Genomic DNA, 22,936 nt, shown 5'->3' on the forward strand with positions numbered 1-22,936 from the left:
GACATACTTCTGACAAGACTCGGGCAGGGTGTGGTCTCCGCGGTGTCTTCCCCTTGGGAGTGACACCCATGCGACGTAGACACTTATGGCCCCAGTCGGTAAACAAAATTCCAATCTTTTTGGGGAGAAAAAAGAGGAAAAGAGGCCACGACTGGGCTAGCCTGTCCCTATTTTTTGGGCAGTCGACTTGTCCTCGAAGGGACGGTTTGACGCTCATAAGAGCGTTGGGGGAGGTTACGTGATGGCTTGGTGCGCTGGCTACGAGGCACACAGCGGTCTGCCCGTCTCGCACCACCAGTACACGTAACACAGTTCAGTCATTGTGGCGTTTTGTATAGGGACCCCTAGTGTCACTACATCGACACAATGTCGAGTGAGTGACAGATAGGGAATGTCCTGGTTACTTTCGTAACCTCCGTTCCCTGATGGAGGGAATGAGATGTTGTGTCCCTCTTGCCGCAACACTGAGCTACCTGCTGAAATGGCCGGGACCTTGTCTCGGCTCCTCAGCACAAAACCTGAATGAGTGGTCGCAAGCCAGTTCCTTTTATACCTGTATGTCTGGGGGAATGGCATGCAAATTCCACTTGCCAATTCCCATTGGCCTTTTTTCAAAGATCAGAGGTGTTTGGGGCTCCCAAGAGTGACCCCTAGTGTCACTACATCGACACAACGTCTCGTTCCCTCCATCAGGGAACGGAGGTTACGAAAGTAACCAGGACAATATCTTGTTTACTTGCTACTATTTGTCTGTAGTATCCGCATCAGTTCGGTATTGTACTCCCGTGTTAAATTTCGTAACCGTTCGCCCCTCTTGTTCAAAATAAATTGTCCTAGCAGCAACACTCTTGCTCACGGTGCTGTACTGTACTTATCTACCCAGTGCTGCTGTTTATCTGTCTGAAAAGCCTTACCCGCTAGAGTCCAAATGTGCGCAAGTGATGGATGTTATATAAAGAAGGTATGAGAAATCACAAAACATAATGTAAACAAATGCTACAATTTACTTAATATAATATCTCAATATGTTAAGTAACCATAATATTAATTAAGACTTTATTATTACAACTGTAATACAATAATACATATACAGAACAACCACTTTTAGTGTTTGAATCAATCATATCTCTCACTAAACACTGTGTGAAATGTTTATTTTTGACTTATTTTATTCAGTTGGCATGTAGGAGTTGATATCAGTTTGCTTAATAATCTCATTCCATATCTGGCTAATTGCTGCAATATTATAGAGGATAAATTTCCTCCTCTACGATATTCCATTAAATTAGTTTTGTACAGTATGTTTTAATAGCCAAAATACTTGGACATGCGTTAATGAGAATAAACCTGAAATAGGAATGTTTCAGTAACAATGCACATTATGTAGTTTAGAGGCGATTTAGAGACATTTACAATGTTACAAATGGCTATTTCTATTTAAATAAATGTTGTATTCTTAAAATTTTCTGTTTGTCAAAGAATCCTCTTGCAGAAATGCAGAAGCTGCTAGTTTAGGGCCTGTGAGGAGTCTGTTTCTCAAACTAGAGACTGTGAATTACTTGTCTTTTTTTTTTTTTTTTTTATCTGGCTGTCCACTTCCCTCTCTATCCTGGTTAGAGATTCTTTTTTCAAAACAATAATTCATGGAATAGCCTTAATCTCTCTAAAACAATAGACTTTAGGAGAAAATAGAATTTCAGGAGAAATGTGTTTCTTTTTGCCTATTTTTAAAACCAAAATTTGACTTGCAAATGTAAAGCAACTTGTAAGAACTCCATACCTCAGCAAATGGGGAAAAAACCCCACTGTATTGTGATTTCCGCATGGTAACGCAACCATTTTCAGTTGTTCTAATAACATGAACATTTTCTTGAGTACCAAATTGGCACTTTAGAATGCTTTTGTAAGGAATATGTGACACAGTATATGTTTGCCATCACAGGTAAAGAAAAAATGGAATAAATATCACTTAAAACAATTATTTCAAACTGTAATAATATTGACAATTAATGATTTTGATAGTATTTTTGGTGAAAGGAAGCATACGTTTCTTACAAGGACAAAAATGTCTTTGTGCTCTAACAATGGAAGTGTATATACTATATATATAAAATATAATTTTCATAAAGTAACTTGTAACATAATTACTTGAGTAGTTTTTTGGCAAACTACTTATTTACTCTTACTTGAGTCATAATATTTCTTATTACTTCTACTTGCACTCAAGTGAATTATTTCTTCAGTAGCAGTACTTTTACTTAAGTAAAAAAAAAAATCAGTAATCTTTCCACCACTGTGTACAGTAGACACAGTGCAGACTGTGCAGATGCATGGAATAAAGTACTTCAAATGCTCAATAGTGCTGATGTTGAAAATTAGTCTTAAGGAGACATCTAATGTACTCCGGTCTCCTTGGCCATTTTCTTAAATGTGCACCCATATTCAGCTGCCACTGATAAAAGAACACACTGCTAATAACTTTTCCTCCCTTCTGTCAGTTACTCAATGGATTGCTCCTATCATGCACTATTCAAGACATCTGAGAGGAATGCCTTCGAATGAGAACTCAAGTGGTCAAGCAATTTGGAAAGCCATGATTCCTGTATGCTTAGAATTTGTAGTGTAGCATGTTATTCGCTGACTGATCAGTTCAGATGAATCCTGAAATCACTACAGATAATTTCTGCAGCAAATTATACAGAGAAGTAATAAAATGTATTGAGGCAAATCAGAATCTTTTTTTTAGAACCAGGCGCTCAAGAGATTGCCCTCCTCTTTAAGATTCCCTGGATTGTTTATTTTCTGAAGTGTTGCAATTGAAGGAACCTTAGACAAGTGGAAGCAGATGGCAAGATAGCAATGCCTATACAACTGCAGACACACACACAGATACACACACACAAATAGAAAAAATAAATAAAAAAATAGTACATAAAGATTAAGTGAAGGAAAAAAAATAATAATAATATATATACACTATATTGCCAAAAGTATTCGCTCACCCATCCAAATAATTGAATTCAGGTGTTCCAATCACTTCCATGGCCACAGGTGTATAAAATGAAGCACCTAGGCATGCAGACTGCTTCTACAAACATTTGTGAAAGAATGGGCCACTCTCAGGAGCTCAGTGAATTCCAGCGTGGTACTGTGATAGGATGCCACCTGTGCAACAAGTCCAGTCGTGAAATTTCCTCGCTACTAAATATTCCACAGTCAACTGTCAGTGGTATTATAACAAAGTGGAAGCGATTGGGAATGACAGCAACTCAGCCACGAAGTGGTAGGCCACGTAAAATGACAGAGCGGGGTCAGCGGATGCTGAGGCGCATAGTGCGCAGAGGTCGCCAACTTTCTGCAGAGTCAATTGCTACAGACCTCCAAAGTTCATGTGGCCTTCAGATTAGCTCAAGAACAGTGTGTAGAGAGCTTCATGGAATGGGTTTCCATGGCCGCGCAGCTGCATCCATGCCATACATCACCAAGTGCAATGCAAAGCGTCGGATGCAGTGGTGTAAAGCACGCTGCCACTGGACTCTAGAGCAGTGGAGACGCGTTCTCTGGAGTGACGAATCAAGCTTCTCCATCTGGCAATCTGATGGACGAGTCTGGGTTTGGCGGTTGCCAGGAGAACAGTACTTGTCTGACTGCATTGTGCCAACTGTGAAGTTTGGTGGAGGGGGGATTATGGTGTGGGGTTGGTTTTCAGGAGCTGGGCTTGGCCCCTTAGTTCCAGTGAAAGGAACTCTGAATGCTTCAGCATACCAAGAGATTTTGGACAATTCCATGCTCCCAACTTTGTGGGAACAGTTTGGGGATGGCCCCTTCCTGTTCCAACATGACTGCTCACCAGTGCACAAAGCAAGGTCCATAAAGACATGGATGAGCGAGTTTGGTGTGGAAGAACTTGACTGGCCTGCACAGAGTCCTGACCTCAACCCGATAGAGCACCTTTGGGATGAATTAGAGCGAAGACTGCAAGCCAGGCCTTCTCGTCCAACATCAGTGTCTGACCTCACAAATGCGCTTCTGGAAGAATGGTCAAAAATTCCCATAAACACACTCCTAAACCTTGTGGAAAGCCTTCCCAGAAGAGTTGATGCTGTTATAGCTGCAAAGGGTGGGCCAACGTCATATTAAACCCTATGGATTAAGAATGGGATGTCACTTCATGTCAGTTCATATGCGTCTAAAGGCAGATGAGCGAATACTTTTGGCAATATAGTGTATATATATATATATATATGTATATAAACTCAGCAAAAAAAGAAACGTCCTCTCACTTGCAACTGCTTTTATTTTCAGCAAATTTAACATATGTAAATATTTGTATGAACATAAAAAGATTCAACAACTAAGACATAAACTGAACAAGTTTCATAGACATGTGACTTACAGAAATGGAATTATGTGTCCCTGAACTAAGGGGGGGTCAAAATCAAAAGTAACAGTCAGTATCTGTTGTGACCACCAGCTGCATTAAGTACTGCAGTGCATCTCCTCCTCATGGACTGCACCAGATTTGCCAGTTCTTGCTGTGAGATGTTACCCCAATCATCCACCAAGGCACTTGCAAGCTCCCGGACATTTCTTGGGGGAATGGGGGGAATTCTAGCCCTCACCCTCTGATCCAACAGGTCCCAGAAGTGTTCAATGGGATTGAGATCCGGGCTCTTCGCTGGCCATGGCAGAACACTGACATTCCTGTCTTGCAGGAAATCATGCACAGAACGAGCAGTATTGCTGGTGGCAGTGTCATGCTGGAGGGTCATGCCAGGATGAGCCTGCAGGAAGGGTACCACATGAGGGAGGAGGATGTCTTCCCTGTAACGCACAGCATTGAGATTGGCTGCAATGACAACAAGCTCAGTCCGATGATGCTGTGACACACCGCCCCAGACCATGATGGACCCTCCATCTCCAAATCGATCCCGCTCTAGAGTACAGGCCTCAGTGTAATGCTCATTCCTTCGACGATAAACAAAGCCATCACCCCTGGTGAATCAGAACCTTGAAAAACTCTTCAGTGAAGAGCACTTTTTGCCAGTCCTGTCTGGTCCAGCGAAGGTGGGTTTGTGCCCATAGGTGTGCCGCAGGTGTGATATTCGGATGTACCAGTCCTGTGCAGGTGTTGTTTCACGTGGTCTGCCACTGCAAGGACATTCAGCTGTCCTTCCTGTTTCCCTGTAGCACTGTCTTCGGCGTCTCACAGTACGGACATTGCAATGTATTGCCCTGGCCACATCTGCAGTCCTCATGCCTCCGTGTAGCATGCCTAAGGCACATTCACGCAGATGAGCAGGGACCCTGGGCATTGTCTTTTAGTGTTTTTCAGAGTCAGTAGAAAGGTCTCTTTAGTGTCCTAAGTTTTTATAACTGTGACTTTAATTGCCTACCATCTGTAAGCTGTTAGTGTCTTAACGACCGTTCCACAGGTGCATGTTCATTAATTGTTTATGGTTCATTGAACAAGTATGGAAAACATTGTTTAAACCCTTTACAATAAAGATCTGTAAAGTTATTTGGATTTTTACAAAATTATCTTTAAAATACAGTGTCCTGAAAAAGGGACGTTTCTATTTTTGCTGAGTTTATATATATTTGTGATATTAGATATTGGTATATCTTGTCATGGTTTATCTTGAATCTTGCCTGCCTACCAATATCCATCAGACCTCACTTTGGAGGTGAAACCCATTTACTTGTTATTCACTTAGCAGTAACTTAACTGACAAAGTGATCAGAATTTATCTTAGGTTTTCAAATAAACACAAGCATATTTTACTATGTGTACATACATAAATATTACTTTTTAGTATAAATTCACTAAACTAAGCTTGCAAACAATGTTAGTGAGTTTGAATTATAGGTCGACTGATAGTATTTTATTCTGATATGATAACTATGGTGATAGAAAATGCTGATAACCAATTAATGGGCAGACAGTTTTTCAAATCGATTTATAGAAAGTAAAAAAAAAAAAAAAACAGTAGTGTTTTGTAATTATGACAGGCAGAGACATAGAGGCTACAGGAGTCCACAATAAATTAAATCTAAGATGCAGTTTATTGTTCAGTTTATTGCAGTTTATTGTTCAGCCAAATACTAGTAATAACCAGACAAAAATGAAGATATGGTGAATAACGTGGGACTTTAAACTAGAAACAAGCCCAAAACTTACAAGTGACACTTATTTTGAAATGATGGAGACTAGGCTTCATTACAATGATCTATATTTAAGTATTTACCAAATTAAGCTTTATTTAGCCTATATACCAGTTGAAGGTTTTTTTTTATGTATTTATATATTTCACCAGGTGAGGTATAAAGAGGAATAAAGTTTATTATTATCCAGCACTGGCCACAGTGGAACATGGAGAATTTTTTTTTTTAATAAAAAACATTTTATATATATATATATATATATATACATATATACATACATATATATATACATATATATATATATATATATATATATATATATATATATATATATATACATATATACATACATACATACACAGAACAGCCACAACATTAAAACCACCTGCCTATTATTGTGTAGATCCCCCTCGTGCCGCTAAAACAATGCCAACCTGCATCTCAGAATAGCATTCTGAGATGCTATTATTCTCACCACAATTGTACAGAGCGGTTATCTGAGTTAACATAGACTTTGTCAGTTCAGACCATTCTGGCCATTTTCTGTTGACCTCTCTCATAAACAAGGCATTTCCGTCCACAGAACTGCTACTCATTGGATGTTTTTTGTTTTTGGCACAATTTGGTGTGAATTCTAGAGACTGTTGTGCATGAAAATCCCAGGAGATCAGCATCTGCAGGGTTGGGGAGTAACGGAATACATATAATGGGATTACGTATTTAAAATGTAAAATATAAGTAACTGTATTCCACTACAGTTACAGTTTAAATCATTGGTATTTAGAATACAGTTACATTCAAAAAGTATTTTGATTACTGAAGAGATTACTTTGCATTTTATTGTCATTTGTTTCATTTAATATTTAGTCCTTTCAGATGGAAAACATTTGTTCATATAAATGATGCGATCCAAAGTGCATTTGAACAGTGGTGAAACACTTTCTTATGATGTGTTACATTCATACGAGCAGACAGAGAAGTAAGTTTGAAGTAAGTTTGGAACAGAAGAAATAGAAATAAACCTTGTGTAAATTGTCAGCTTCACGCTAAGCTAAAATGCTATTTCTAGCCATTTTACATGCACGTTACCAGGCACGATCATATTTGTTTATCAAGAAAATTAACGTTGGATCATAATTTCTTTTTTTCTAGTAAGACCTTTGATATTAGGGCAAAAATTGTATTCTTGATAATAATTTTTTGTATTGTTTTCCTGTAAAAAATATCTAAAAATCCTTAAAACAAGATCAATTAGATTTATCTTGTTTTAGAAACAACACTGCATAAGATATTTAGGTTTTTCAGAGAATGTATTTTTAACAAGTGTATTTTGTCTTACTGTACTGGCAGAGTTTTTATAGTCAAAACAAGTGAAAAAATCTACCAGTGCTGAAGAAGTAATCCAAAGTATTTAGAATACGTTACTGACCTTGAGTAATCTAACGGAATACATTACAAATTACATTTTACAGCATGTATTCTGTAATCTGTAGTGGAATACATTTCAAAAGTAACCCTCCCAACCCTGCCCATCTGGTACCAACAATCATGCCACGGTCCACTGAGATCACATTTTTTCCACATACTGATGGTTGATGTGAACATTAATTGAAACTCCTGACCCGTATCTGCTTGATTTTATGCACTGCACTGCTGCCACATGATTGGCTGATTAGATAATCGCATGAATGATTGTTGGTACCAGATGGGCTGGTTTCAGTATTTCTGTAACTGCTGATCTCCTGGGATTTTCACCCACAACTCTAGAGTCTCTAGAATTTATTCAGAATGGTGCCAAAAACAAAAAACATCCAGTGAGAGGCAGTTCTGCAGATGGAAATGCCTTGTTGATAAGAGAGGTCAACAGAGAATTTTTGGACACAGATTGGTTCGAACTGACAAAGTACAGTAACTTAGATAAACGCTCTGTACAATTGTGGTGAGAAGAATAGCTTTGGGGCTGTTTTGGCGGCACGAGGGGGACCTACACAATATTAGGCAGGTGGTTTTAATGTTGTGGCTGATCGGTATATAATATATATATATATATATATATATATATATATATATATATATATATATATATATATATATACACACACTACCGTTCAAACATTTGGGGTCACTTGCCTGAAAAGTTTCTCATGATCTTAAAAACCTTTTGATCTGAAGGCATATGCTTAAATGTTTGTAATTAGTTTTGTAGACAGAAATATAATTGTGCCAACATATTAATTTATTTAATTACAAAACTAACATTTTATAAAAAATAAAAAAAAAGTTTTGAAATGGATGACTTGGACCGAATAATTAAGAAAAGCAGCCACTAAGTGCCCAGCATATAGACGGGAACTCCTTCAGTATTGTTTAAAAAGCATCCCAGGGTGATACCTCAAGAAGTTGGTTGAGAAAATGCCATTTCTGCAAAATCTAGGCAAAGGGTAGCCACTTTTTTTATATAACAGTTTTCATTTATTTTGGATTTTTTTAGTCACAACATAATTCCCATATTTCCATTTCTATTATTCCATAGTTGTGATGACTTTACTATTATTCTAACATGTGAAAAAAATAAATAAAAATAAAGAATGAGTAAGTGACCCTAAACTTTTGAATGGTATTGTATATATATCAGCAACTATCAGCATACATTTTTGCCAAAAACCAATAGCTCCAAAAGGCAACTATCGGCACAGATTTATTGGTCAAACCGATATTTATGTGTACCTCTAGTTTAAATTGCTAAAAAAAAAAAAAAAAAAGTTACACACACTTCATAAAACAATTGTCAAACTGGTATTTGATTATGTAGTGCAGGACTTGATTTTGTCCAGCGGGATTTAAATGGGTCGTGAAAATAGGGCTATGATATTATTGTTTTAGATTATTTTCCCTACCTGTATGACCTTGGTTATGTCACCAGGTAATTAAACTTGTATAAGAAGCAAAAAAAGTTATTACATTTTGATAAAAGATTGTGAAAACAAACCTTTTCTTTGGAATAAATTGGTGAATTGTGCATTAAATGACCAGTAATGTTTAGTAAGAAAGTAAATAGGATATTTTTTGATTTCATGTTGCTTTTATGCTGATCATCACTGAATACTGTCATAAATTGGTATTTGCATTTAAAAACCCATATCAGCTGAACCATACAGTATAAGTGTGCACTCTTTGAGCTTTATTTGCATTCACAAGAACATTCATGAACAGTGTGACACACGTTTCTGTAAGACATTTAAAGGCATGATCAACACTATGAGTTATAGACATATTCACCTTTTTATTTTTTTTACAACCATAACTGTTGTTCTGTCTGTTTGCAGTGGGAGGAAATCAGTGTGATGGATGAGAGGAACACCCCCATGCGCTCCTACCAGGTGTGTAACGTGATGGAGGCTAATCAGAACAACTGGCTTCGCACACGCCACATCCCGCGAGATGGAGCGCAGCGCGTCTACATCGAGATTAAATTTACCCTCCGTGACTGCAACAGTCTGCCTGGAGTCCCCGGCACCTGCAAAGAAACTTTCAACATGTACTACTACGAATCCAACAACCAAAACCTCTGGTTTATCAAGGAGAGCCAGTACATAAAAATTGACACCATCGCAGCCGATGAAAGCTTCACGCAGACTGACGTCGGTGATCGCGTTATGAAACTGAACACAGAAGTGCGGGACATCAGTAACTTGAGCAAAAAGGGTTTCTACCTGGCTTTCCAAGACGTTGGGGCTTGCATTGCTTTGGTGTCCCTGCGAGTCTTTTATAAGAAGTGTCCTCTTGCGGTTCTCAATTTGGCCCAGTTTCCCGACACAGTTACGGGTGGAGATTCAGCTTTGGTGGAGGTGCGAGGATCATGTGTGAATGACTCAGAGGAGTTTGAGGCACCAAGGATGTACTGTAGTGGCGATGGTGGATGGCTGGTGCCTATTGGACGCTGTGTCTGCAAGCCAGGCTTTGAAGAGAGCAAGGACTACTGTCAACGTAAGTTGTCAATACAGCATATTATGCTTCTATGTTGGCAAGAAAACCTTAGATGAATGATGAATTTAATTGTTGGTCCTGGCAGGTTTATGCTGTTTAGTGCTGGCAAAGCTGGTCGACCAGCATGGAATTTCAGTTGAAGCTGGTTGACCAAAGTCCTGTAGTTTTGCTATTTAAGATAAATTTCCCTTCTGTTTTGGAGAAAATTCCAGAACAAAAGTTACCCGGTAGAGTGCAGTAAATGAGTAAATGGATACAAAAATGCCATAGAATTCCATTGAACCGGTCCACACACATATCAAGGGATCAGATTGTCAAAGAGACTTGGGGATGGTCTCTTTTGGCCAGTAAGCAACCATTTATTATTGTACTTGCAACCACCTAGCAACACCCAAGCACCACCCTAGGAATCACCCAAAACACACTGACATTGCATAACTATAAACAAGTATCATAAAAATTTAATACAATGTTTTTACTTATTCATTTATTATTCATTGTAGAGAATCCCTAGAAATTTTGGCCAAATATAAGATTAAGATTTTTTTTTTTCCCTCAGTATTTTTAACTATTAAACAGGGTATAAAAGTACCCAAAGATAACAAGAGGTATCAGTAGCCTGTTAGGGATAAACGAGCACACCAGCATCTTATTCTACGGACCAGGGGCCGGATTCATGTAAATCTTAGTGAAACATTATCAAATCAAATCAAATCACTTTTATTGTCACACAACCATGGGACATATACCAATTTACAATAAACATCAGATTTACAACACAATTTAAAATCTAATATACACATAATTACACATAACACAATATATAAATAATAACATACAATGTACAGTATACAATACACACAATATAGAATACACATTATAAAAAAAAAGTATATATAGTATATATAAAATGTACAGTAGGTTGTATTGTACTGTATTGACATTCAGGCTGACGGTTGATAGTAAGTTGCCAGTGTGTTGTTAAGAGAGAATATAATATAATAATAATATAATTTATGACAGTCCCCTCTCCGTCTCTTTAGCTGTGAGATATAAGAGTAAGAGTAATAAAGTGCAGTGCTGATGTATTTTGATCGTGGGAGATCAAGAGTTCAAAAGTCTGATTGCTTGGGGGAAGAAGCTATCATGAAGTCGGCTGGTGCGAGTCCTGATGCTACGATATCGCCTGCCTGATGGTAGCAGTGAGAACAGCCAATGGCCCGGGTGGCTGGAGTCTCTGATGATCCTCCGAGCTTTTTTCACACACCGCCTGGTATATATGTCCTGGAGGGAGGGAAGCTCACCTCCAATGATGTGTCTGGCAGTTTGCACCACCCTTTGCAGTGCTTTGCAGTTGTGGGTGGTGCTATTGCCGTACCAGGCGGAGATGCAGCCAGTCAGGATGCTCTCTTCAGTGTAGGTGTAGAACTGTGTGAGGATGTGGCGGTTCATTCCAAACTTCCTCAGCCATCTCAGGAAGAAGAGGCGCTGATGAGCCTTCTTCACAACGGCTTCAGTGTGGATGGACCATGTGAGTTCTTCAGTGATGTGGACACCCAGGAACTTGAAGCTGCTGACTCTCTCCACTGGTGCTCCATTGATGGTGATGGGTGGGACTGTGTTCTCTATCTCTTCTCCTGAAGTCAATCACAAGCTCCTTTGTCTTACTGATGTTGAGGGAGAGGTTGTGCTTTTGACACCAGTGTGTCAGAGTGTGCACCTCCTCTCTGTAGGCTGTTTCATCATTGTCAGTGATCAGACCTACCACCGTCGTATCATCAGCAAACTTAATGATGGTATTGGAGCTGTGTGTTGCCACACAGTCATGTGTGTACAGGGAATACAGGAGTGGGCTGAGAACACGGCCCTGCAGGGCTCCAGTGTTGAGGGTCAGTGATGAGGAGATGTTGCTGCCCATTCTATCCACCTGGCATCTGCTTGACAGGAAGTCCAGGATCCAGCTGCACAGCAAGCTGTTTAAGCCCAGAGCCTAGAGTTTCTCATCAAGCTTGGAAGGCACTATGGTGTTGAATGCTGAGCTGTAGTCTACAAACAACATTCTCACATAAGTGTTCTTTTTTCCAGGTGGGAGAGAGCAGTGTGTATTGTAGATGCAATGGCATCATCAGTGGAGCGGTTGTTGCGGTAAGCAAACTGCAATGGGTCTAGTGATGGAGGCAGCACATAGCAGATGTAATCTCTGATTAGTCTCTCAAAGCATTTGCTGATGATGGGGGTAAGAGCAACAGGACGCCAGTCATTTAAGCAAGTGATTTTGGATTGCTTTGGAACAGGCACAATGGTGAATGTTTTAAAGCATGTGGGGACTACAGACAAAGAGAGGGAAAGGATGAAAATGTCTGTAAAAACACCAGCCAGTTGGTTTGCGTACACTCTGATGATGCGGCCCGGAATGCCGTCTGGATCCGCGGCTTTGCGGATATTCACCCGTCGGAAGGATCGGGTTACATCCGCTACAGAGACGGAGAATGAACTAACCTCTGTAGCTTCGGCTGCGAGAGCTCTCTCCACGAGGGCGGTGTTATTTCCCTCGAAACGAGCATAAAAAAGTGTTTAGCTCATCCGGGAGAGAGGCAGCGGTGTTCATGTCGGAGTTTTTATTCCCTTTAAAGTCTGTGATGATATTAATTCCCTGCCACATGCTTCTAGAGTTGGTGGTGTTGAACTGTCCTTCAATCTTGTTGCTGTACTGATGTTTTGCTGTTCTGATCGGAGGGCATAACTGGCTTGTTTATGCTCCTCCGTGTTCCCAGAATTAAAAGCGGAGGTCCATGCATCAAGTGCCACGCGAACATCGCTATTAATCCAAGGTTTCTGATTCAGGTAGATCCATATTGTTCTGGTCAGAACGATGTCCCCTACGCACTTTCTGATGAAACACATTACGCTATCAGCGTAAAGCTCGATGTCATCATCAGAGGCGGACCGGAACATCTCCCAGTCCGCGTGATCAAAAGTCTTGTAGCGTAGAGTCTGATTGGTCCGACCAGCACTGGATTGTTCTGAGGGTGGGTGCTTCAGTTTCTTGTTTCAGTTTCTGCCTGTAAGCGGGCAGAAGCAGAATGGAAGAGTGGTCCAATTTGCCAAATGGTGGGCGGGGGAGGGATTTGTAGCCGTCCCGGAAGGGAGAGTAGCAATAGTCCAAAACCCGGTCCCCTCGTGTGTTAAAACTAATGTGTTGGTGGTATTTTGGTGCAACTGATTTGAAACTGGCTTTATTAAAGTCCCCGGTCACAATGAACGTGGCCTCAGGGTGCACGGTGTCCTGCTTGATTATAATCCCATACAGTTCCTTGAGTGTCCGGTCTGTGTCGGCTTGTGGCGGGATGTACACAGCAGTGATAATGACCGCTGTGAATTCCCTCGGTAGCCAGAATGGTCGACACAGAAGCATGAGAAATTCCAGATCAGGAGAGCAGAAAGACTTGATAGAATGTAGGTTCCTCTGATCACACCAGGATTTGTTGATCATAAAACATACACTACCATCTCTACTTTTACCTGAGAGGTCTTTCGCTCTGCCTCTCGGTACACGGAGAACCCTGTGGGTTCAATGGCTGAATCTGGAATCTCAGCAGACATCCAAGTTTCCGTAAGGCAGATAATGCAGCAGTCCCTCGTCTCTCGTTGGAAAGAGATCCGCGCTCTCAGCTCGCAGAGTTTGTTGTCCAGAGACTGAACATTTGCCAGTAGAATACTGGGTAGCGGGGGTCGATTTGCACGACGTCTTACTCTGATGAGAACGCCAGCTCTGTTTCCCCTTTTCCTTTTGCGTTTTCGCGGCCGGGAAGCCAAGACAAATGGCTCCGCTGGTCTGTTTGTAAACAGCAGGTCGGCATTGAAGAATTTGAAGTCCAGTTTACGGTGTGTAATTACAGAACCAATATCCAAAAGTGTTTGTCTGTCATAGACAATAAGGCAGACAACATCCAAGACAAAAAACATAAGAATTGTAAACAAAACAAACAAAACACTACAATGTTGTGTCAGAGCTCGCAACGCAGCAGCCATACTCGGCACCATCTTGAGTCTGGATCTTGAGTCCAAATCTTATGAAAGTTCTTTGGAGAAATTAGAAGCGGTTCGTAAGAATGTTCCTAAATTCAATTGATGAAGGACGTTCACAAGAATATTCTTAAGAAGTCTTGTCAGGAATACAAAATATTTCTAACTTTTTTCTAAAGTTTGAAAATAATAAGAAAACAAATTGTTAAGAAGAATTTTATTCTTAAGAATGTTTTAAGAATCTGGTCCTAGCATCCTGGTGATTACTGTATATGCTGGTCTTTTAAGTTGGGTTCTAGTGTGAATACTAAGTTTTTTTGACTCTGGGGAATTTATTGGATAAAATGAGAATTTTGCAAATGGTGAAATTGTAAAAAATATCTGGAATCTGTTTTTTAGACATTGCAATCCTCGTGTTTTGTTTCTGAAGTGTGTGTGTGTGTGTGTGTGTGTGTGTTTGGGATAAAATGCAAATAAGCTTGCGATGAAAGTAGCTGAGGGCTTCAGTGACTCATTCAGATTCACTGTGCGTCTCGTTTTCCAGTGTTGGGGAAGGTAGCTGTGCTTGAGGATACAAATTATTGAGACATAACATTCCTCAGACTATCTGTTCTGTTTACTTGCTCTGCCTGCAAATCCATAGGCCTCCAGCAGGCAGTCTAGTTTTTATTCAAGAGATTGTCTTTAGGTATATGCAAGTGGATGTTTTGTAAGTTTGGTGAACTTTTCTCCAAGTTAGCCTAAGCAAGTTGTTTGAGTGAATTAAACTCTTTATGATTCCGCTGTGATTTCACTTTTTGCCTCACTAACCCTAAGTGTCTCGAGGGTTAGGCTAACCCTAACCCCTAAACCTAACCTGTCTTGAGACACGTTTATAACAATTGAGGTCCTTTTTAACTTGACACACCGTCTTAAAAATGTGGCGGTCCTGATTAAGAAACTGATAAAATAGCAAGACCTGGCGCAATATGTTGAAGACATCCATTTAGTGCATGTTTACTTAGAAAAACAATTGAAAAACTGTGCGCACGCAAAAAATGCATTCAGTGTGTACGGGCCCTTAAATCAAATATTGTATATATGAGTAGTAAGGTATGAGAGGCAGTGCTACATTGTGCCTTATTAGTTTTAGAAAATGTTTACTTACATATAAAAACATTAAACACAAATTTTCATTAAAATTTTTTAAGCAAATTTATTAAGTGCCATCCTTCTGCTAGAACGGTGGTTCTTAACTGGTTTTGTTTTAGGACCCAGATTATACTTTGAAAACAAGTGGCTACACAACACTGTACCAGAATTTGTTCATAAAATTAAACAAAAATCAAACATTGAAATCTATTAATATTACAATGAGAGTTTAAATCATATTAATAGAAGTGGGTTTTGCTATCCTTACTATGCACAATTAAATAGTTAGTTGTATTTTATTATTTGCATTTAGAATTGTATTGTAAACATAGTGATATCAAGACCACGGCACGTTGCTTTGTCCTGCTCTGTTTTGTTTTGTGGATTTATTTAGCAGACTGTGAACCTATCACAATTAGTTATGCTAGAGACGAGTTGTTAAACCTTCGTAATAATGTACCAGTTAACCTGACACTGAAGTTCACCTGTTCAGCTCCAGTTCTCATAGAAAATTTCGTCAAAGGTACAGCGGTTTTCTACTGCGTACTGAAACGCAGAAGAGGCTAACGCGCCGGCGCTCTGGTGTGCTTTTGGCGAAGGGGACTGCGCTTACCCTTCCCTGGAATTGTCTTCTCCAATCTCCGGTCACTGCCAAATAAACTTGATGAATTGTGGCTACTTCTCAACACAGACAAGGACTTCAAACTCTCATTTGCTCTCTGTTTCACGGAATCCTGGTTATGTGAATCAATCCCAGACAACATATTGCAACTGGATGGCTTTCAACTCCTCAGGGCAGACTGGGACACGTGGCTCTCAGGTATTACCTTCTACATAAATGATCGATGGTGTAACAATGTCACAAAACTACTGAAAATATGTTCCCCTGATCTGGAGTCATTTTTCATAAACTGTAAACCCCTCTACTCGCCTCACAGATTTGCCTCCTTCATTCTAGTCGGTGTGTACACTGGTGGCCAAAACTTTGGAATAATGTACAGATTTTGCTCTTATGGAAAGAAATTGGTACTTTTACTCACCAAAGTGGCATTCAACTGATCACAATGTATAGTCACGACATTAATAACACGAAAAATCACTATATAAAAAAAAAAATGTATATATATACAGGTGCATCTCAATAAATTAGAATGTCGTGGAAAAGTTCATTTATTTCAGTAATTCACCTCAAATTGTGAAACTCGTGTATTAAATAAATTCAATGCACACAGACTGAAGTAGTTTAAGTCTTTGATGTGTATATATATATATATATATATATATATATATAATTCCAGAACTTCTTAAACTACTTCAAAGAGTTCTCATCAAAAAATCCTCCATGTGTAGCAATGACAGCTTTGCAGATCCTTGGCATTCTAGCTGTCAGTTTGTCCAGATACTCAGGTGACATTTCACCCCACGCTTCCTGTAGCAATTGCCATAGATGTGGCTGTCTTGTCGGGCACTTCTCACGCACCTTACAGTCTAGCTGATCTAGCTGATGGGGCCTGTCTAGATTTGATCAAAAATGACTTTTTTTTCCAAATAGTGATGTTGCTATTTTTTACATCAGTAATGTCCTGACTATACTGTGTGATCAGTTGAATGCCACTTTGGCGAATTAAAGTACCGATCTCCGATGAAACAACAAAATCTGTACATTATTCCAAACTTTTGGCCGCCAGTGTATATTCCACCACAAGCCTGTGTGCGTGCCGCGCAGTATATGTTGACCAAGCAAATCGTGAGTGTAGAGAAGGTACACCCGGACTCTTTACACCCGGGACTTTAACAGCACCTAGTTGTGCAAAGAATTACCAAAATACAAACATGTTACTTGTGCCACCAGAGAGGGAAAAATGCTTGATCACCGCTAAACCATGATTAAAGATGCTTATCATTATATTCCCCGCGCTGCCCTCGGGCAGTCCGACCACATCATGGTCCTCCTAATTCCTTCATACAGACAAAAATTTTAAACTGCAAAACCTGTTATCATGACAGTAAAACGTTGGAATAGTGAGGCAATCGAGGAGCTACAAAGCTGCTTTGAGACCACTGAGTGGAATGTTTTCAGGGAAGCAAACAGTGACTTAAATGAATACACAGACACAATAACGTCATACATTAGTTTCTGCGAAGAGAAATGTGTTCAGACCAAAACACGAGTCAAATACAATAATGACAAACTGTGGTTCACACAAGAATTGAGGCAATTGTGGCAAGATAAAGAACAGGCATACAAAAAGTGGAAATAAAGTCCTATTCAGAAAGTACAAGTTGGACAAGAGAATTAGAGCAGCCAAGAAAAGGTACTCTGAAAAACTGACAAACCAGTTATTGGCCAACGACCCAACATCAGTCTGGAAAGGCCTGAAAGAAATCACAAGCTACAAAAAGAAAACACACTATGCCATTGTAACAAGGTTCAATGGAAAGGAGGAGGCGGGAACCGGACGAACCATCAAAATAATGTTTAATGAAACAAAGACACAAACATAAACACACACACACACACACACACACATGGCAGCTGCATATGGCTCTCTCTCTCTCGAACTGCTGCATCTCGCCACACTTATCCCTCTCCTTGGCTGATTAGCCTGATTGGGCCCCGCCCTCCTCCTCGTCACAGCCATGAACGATCGTCAGTTAACTAACAATCCCAAAGCCATTCACACCTCAGACATGTATACAAGACAACTGCCTCTGCTCCACCCCCCACCCCCCACAAACACCAATTATTATCTGTGATTATGATATAAAAAGACTTCAAAAAACTAAAAAAGCACCCGAATCTGATTCAGTCTCTCCTGTCTCCCTGAAACACTGTGCAGACCAACTAGGTCCTCTCTTCACTGACATCTTTAATCGGTCTCTGGCCCTGTGCTCAGTTCCAGCCTGTTTTAAAAAATAAATAGTTGTCCCAGTACCCAAAAAGCATAGGACCTCATGCCTAAATGACTATAAACCAAATTATTTGACATCAGTTGGCATGAAGACCTTTGAGAGACTTGTGCTTACGTATCTTAAAACCATCATGGACCCCTTGCTGGACCCCTTGCAGTTTGCTTACAGAGCCAACAGGTCCGCAGAGGATGCTGTGAACATGGGCCTGCACTACATCTTAAAACATCTCGATAATACTGGATCGTACGTTAGGATTTTGTTTGTAGACTTCAGTTCTGCTTTTAATACAGTCATTCCCAAGCTTTTACAAACCAAGCTGACCCAGCAAGCTGTGCCAGACTCCAGCTGTCTCTGCATCACTGACTTCCTGACAAATAGGAAGCAGTGTGTAAAATTAGGTAAACACACCTCTGACTCACCGACTCTCAGCACTGGGGAACCACAGGGCTGCGTAATCTCTCCGCTACTCTACTCTCTATATACCAATGACTGCACTTCTAAGGACCCCTCTATTAAAATCTTAAAATTTGCAGATGATACAATGCTCATCAGCCTCATTACAAACAACGATGAGTCCGCATACAGACTGGAGGTGAAACGCCTGCTGTCCTGGTGCAGTGCTAATAACCTAGAGCTGAACGCTCTTAAGACAGTGGAGATGATTGTAGACTTTATAAGATCACCTCCACCCTCACTCCCCCTAGTCATCAATGGATCACCAGTTATAGTTGAAAAATCCTTTAAATTCTTAAGGACAATAATCTCCCATGACCTAAAATGGGACAATAACACTGCCTCCATTACTAAGAAGGCACAGCAAAGGATGTACTTCTTGCAACAGCTAAGAAAGTTCAACCTCCCACAAGCACTGATGACACAATTCTAAACAGCCATGATAGCGTCTGTCCTCACTTCATCCATTTCTGTGTGGTTTGGATCAATTACCACATGTGAGAGGATGAAACTCCAGCGCATCATCAGGACAGCTGAAAAAAACAAACATTGGCTGTAGTTTGCCTTCTATACAAGATCTGTTTGATACACGATGCAGAAATAACAGAGGACTCTTCACATCCTGCCCACTGTGTTTTCCAGCGTCTTCCATCAGGAAGGAGATTCAGGTCCATTAGAACAAAAACAGCAAGACACAAGAAAGTTTTTTTTCCTAGAGCTGTATCTTTGCTGAACACATACGAACATAGGTGGCGCTGCTCTCCCTAATATCATGAGCCATTTTTAGTGTGTATCTGTACATCTGCATTTGCACTCTCTGTCCATACATACATACAGTACATATTAAATATATGTTATTCACTGTTGTACACCTTTTCTCTCTTTATCTATTCCCACATATTTGTATTTACTGTATTGTATTTCATGTCTGTACTTATAAGCAAGTTTGCCTTAATGTATGCCCTTTGTCTGCAACTGCCTCCTTAGTCATTCTTTTAATCTAGTGCATTGATTTATACAGAGAAATTGTGTTATTAATAAACATGTTTGTTTTTACAGAGCTTGAAAAGATCAGAGTTTATCTCAGTCGATTATCTCCCACCAGAACGATAAGTTGCTGCGCTAACTCAAAGTTGCCTACAGCACAAAGTGATAGATCCATGATTCCTAATCCCATTCTGATCTTTCTGATATCTGTGTTGGTGTCTACCTGTCGATTCAAGGACTGTATGTTTTAAAAGGTAGCTATTGCACTAGTAAAATACATTTCAGCTTAATACAGATGGCGGATCATTCACAAATACTCAATATAAGAGCTTACAGGGATCAGTCATAAAAAGCCATCTACCTGCCTGATGTCTTATTCATTCACTATGGTGAAAATGAAAAAACACACTTAAAGGGAAAGTTTTATCACCTTTATAATTAACTCACCCTCATGTTTTAACCTGGTATGACCTTCTTTCTTCAGTGGAACACAAAAGGAAATGTTAGGCAGAATGTTAAAGAGACTGACAGCCTCAGTCACCACTCACTTTCATTGCAATGAAAGTGACTGTTGATCGAGGCTGTAGTGCTGGGTGATAAAGATTATTTATCAAGAAAAAAAATATCCTCGATATCGATGATAAACTTTTGGGTAGATTTATATTTATCCTGTGTTCTACATAGATGATCAGACCAGGTGTGTTGCTAAAAACGCAAACAGTTTGGTAAAGTTATACACACAACTAACTAAATGAATCACAGTTAACTAAATCAGCTGGTTAGGAAGTATTAGCTGGCTAGAGTCTATATAGCCCTGCTGTCATATAAACCAGTGATGAGGCTAGGTAGCTAGTAGCTAGCACCTAGCTATCTGGCTAATATGATATCGTTGTGTACCGAACAAGACAGCACTGACAATCAGGGTTGGGGAGTAATGGAATACATGTAACGGGATTACATATTTAAAATACAAAATATAAGTAACTGTATTCCACTACAGTTACAATTTAAATAATTGGTAATTAGAATACAGTTACATTCAAAAAGTATTTTGATTACTGAAGAGATTACTTTGCATTTTATTGTCATTTGTTTCATTTAATATTTAGTCCTTTCAGATGTGATCCAAAGAGTGTTTGAGCAGCAGTGAAACACTTTCTTATGACGTGTTACATTCATACGAGCAGACAGAGAAGTTTGAAGTTTTGAGCAGAAGAAATAGAAATAAACCTTGTGTAAATTGTCAGCTTTACGCTAAGCTAAAATGCTATTTCAAGCCATTTTACATGCACGTTACCAGGCACGATCATATTTGTTTATCAAGAAAATTCATGTTGGATCATAAATTCTTTTTTTCTAGTAAGACCTTTGATATTAGAGCAAAAATCGTATTCTTGATAATAATTTTTGTATTGTTTTCCTGTAAAAATATCTAAAAATCCTTAAAATAATATCATTTTGATTTATCTTGTTTTAGAAACAACACTGCATAAGATATTTAGGTTTTTCAGAGAATGTATTTTTAACGTGTATTTTGTCTTACTGTACTGGCAGAGTTTTTATAGTCAAAACAAGTGAGAAAATCTACCAGTGCTAAAGAAGTAATCCAAAGTATTTAGAATACGTTACTGACCTTGAGTAATATAATGGAATATGTTACAAATGACATTTTACAGCATGTGTTCTGTAATCTGTACTGGAATACATTTCAAAAGCCCTGCTGACAATGCAATATCCTCTGAACACAACAGTGACTCCGACATCAACACCATTGCTTTTTATTCATGTACTTCTTGTTAGATGTTTTTTCATGATCCATAGTGCTGTCACATTTGCACATTTTTTGACATAAGCAAGACAGTATTTCTTCTTCTTGTGATGTTTCTTGGCAGTTGGCAGTCCAGCATATGGTGCATTACTGCCACCTATATAGCTGGAGTGTGGAGTGTCACAAAAAAGTATTTCAGTGGAGTCAAATGTTTGCTGAAGACAATGAAATTGAAAGATTCACTAAAAAGGTCACACACCTTATGTAGGATTATATCCTAAACTGAGTATGCTTCTAGAACTTCAAATTAAAAAGTACCTTACCCTGTGGAGTTTAATTGTAAACAAAAAAGTTATGTTTACACTTATTCTTGAGGTCTAACAAACCTTCCCCATTAATGTTATTAAATGTATATCATGATAAATATTGATATTGAACGATATGAAAATAAATATCGTGATAATAACGAGGCTGTCATTCTGCCTAATATCTCATTTTGTGTTCCATGGAAGAAAGTCATACATGTTTGGAACAAAATAAGGACGAGTAAATGATGACAGAATTTACATTTTTAGGTGAACTACCCCTTTAAACGTACCCACCCACAGGCACATGCAGCTATAATTCACTACCGCTGATGCAGCACAAGGCCATATATTAGACGACCTCTGGCCTTGTGCTGCCAACAGACCTCCATGATTAGCCATTTCGTCATGCTGACCTGCGGACCACCACAGTGAGAAATAACCCAACATGCTCAATCTCTGTTTATTGAGTCGTGCACTCTTGTTAGATAGGCCTTCGGTGAGTCTTTTATTTCTCTTTTCCACTGAGCTCTCACATGATTGACTGAGCGATTGGACCAGAAAAGATGCAGCTAGCTTTGTCTCGTTAATTGAGCGACTGAGTGCAATTCATTACGCTTGCACATCCTGATAAGATTATTTTGCAAAGAGTGACCATTCCTTGACCCACTGAATGAGGAGAGAGGGAGGCAAGGTTTGCTTTTGTCAAAATTCTTGAAATTCAAAGGCAATTGGAAAGGAATGTTTGCAGTGGCATACAACCATAGAATTACTTTTGCAGTATGCAGGTTATATACTGTGCACAGTAAGCGAACACATGGAATACCCCAATTATATACATAATTGTTTTTTTAAATGTGCAGTATCCAACTAGGGCTGGGTGATATATCGAACATTAACAATTAATTCACAGTGATTATGCTGCTGATATGAAAATAGCCACATTGTGGATATCGCAGTGTTTTAATGCACTTTGTTTGGACCATCCGTTTTCCTAAAGATGGTGTCATTAAAGGCTAGAGATATTGAGATATAATTTTTAGATCACATAGCCCTATATACAACAGTTCCCAATCTGAACATCTTTACACATTGTGTGATCGGACAGCCAAGAGTGAAGACATTTTTATACTAAATTGGATTAAAAATGCAAAATAACTATATTTATTTCCAGGATAGCTTGCAGAATTTACCATGCAAT

General features: G+C 39.3%; 1 protein-coding gene across 1 annotated transcript in view; it reads left to right on the forward strand.

Moving 5' to 3' along the window:
- The window catches only part of LOC127442385 (ephrin type-A receptor 3-like), a 218,670-nt gene that overhangs the window by 38,375 nt on the left and 157,359 nt on the right, over positions 1-22,936 (forward strand). The window contains exon 3 of the mRNA XM_051700372.1: positions 9,492-10,152. Coding sequence (XP_051556332.1) covers positions 9,492-10,152 — 661 coding nt within the window. The remainder of the gene's footprint in view (positions 1-9,491; positions 10,153-22,936) is intronic.

This window comes from Myxocyprinus asiaticus, chromosome 6, assembly GCF_019703515.2.
Source record: "Myxocyprinus asiaticus isolate MX2 ecotype Aquarium Trade chromosome 6, UBuf_Myxa_2, whole genome shotgun sequence".
NCBI classification, from domain to species: domain Eukaryota; kingdom Metazoa; phylum Chordata; class Actinopteri; order Cypriniformes; family Catostomidae; genus Myxocyprinus; species Myxocyprinus asiaticus.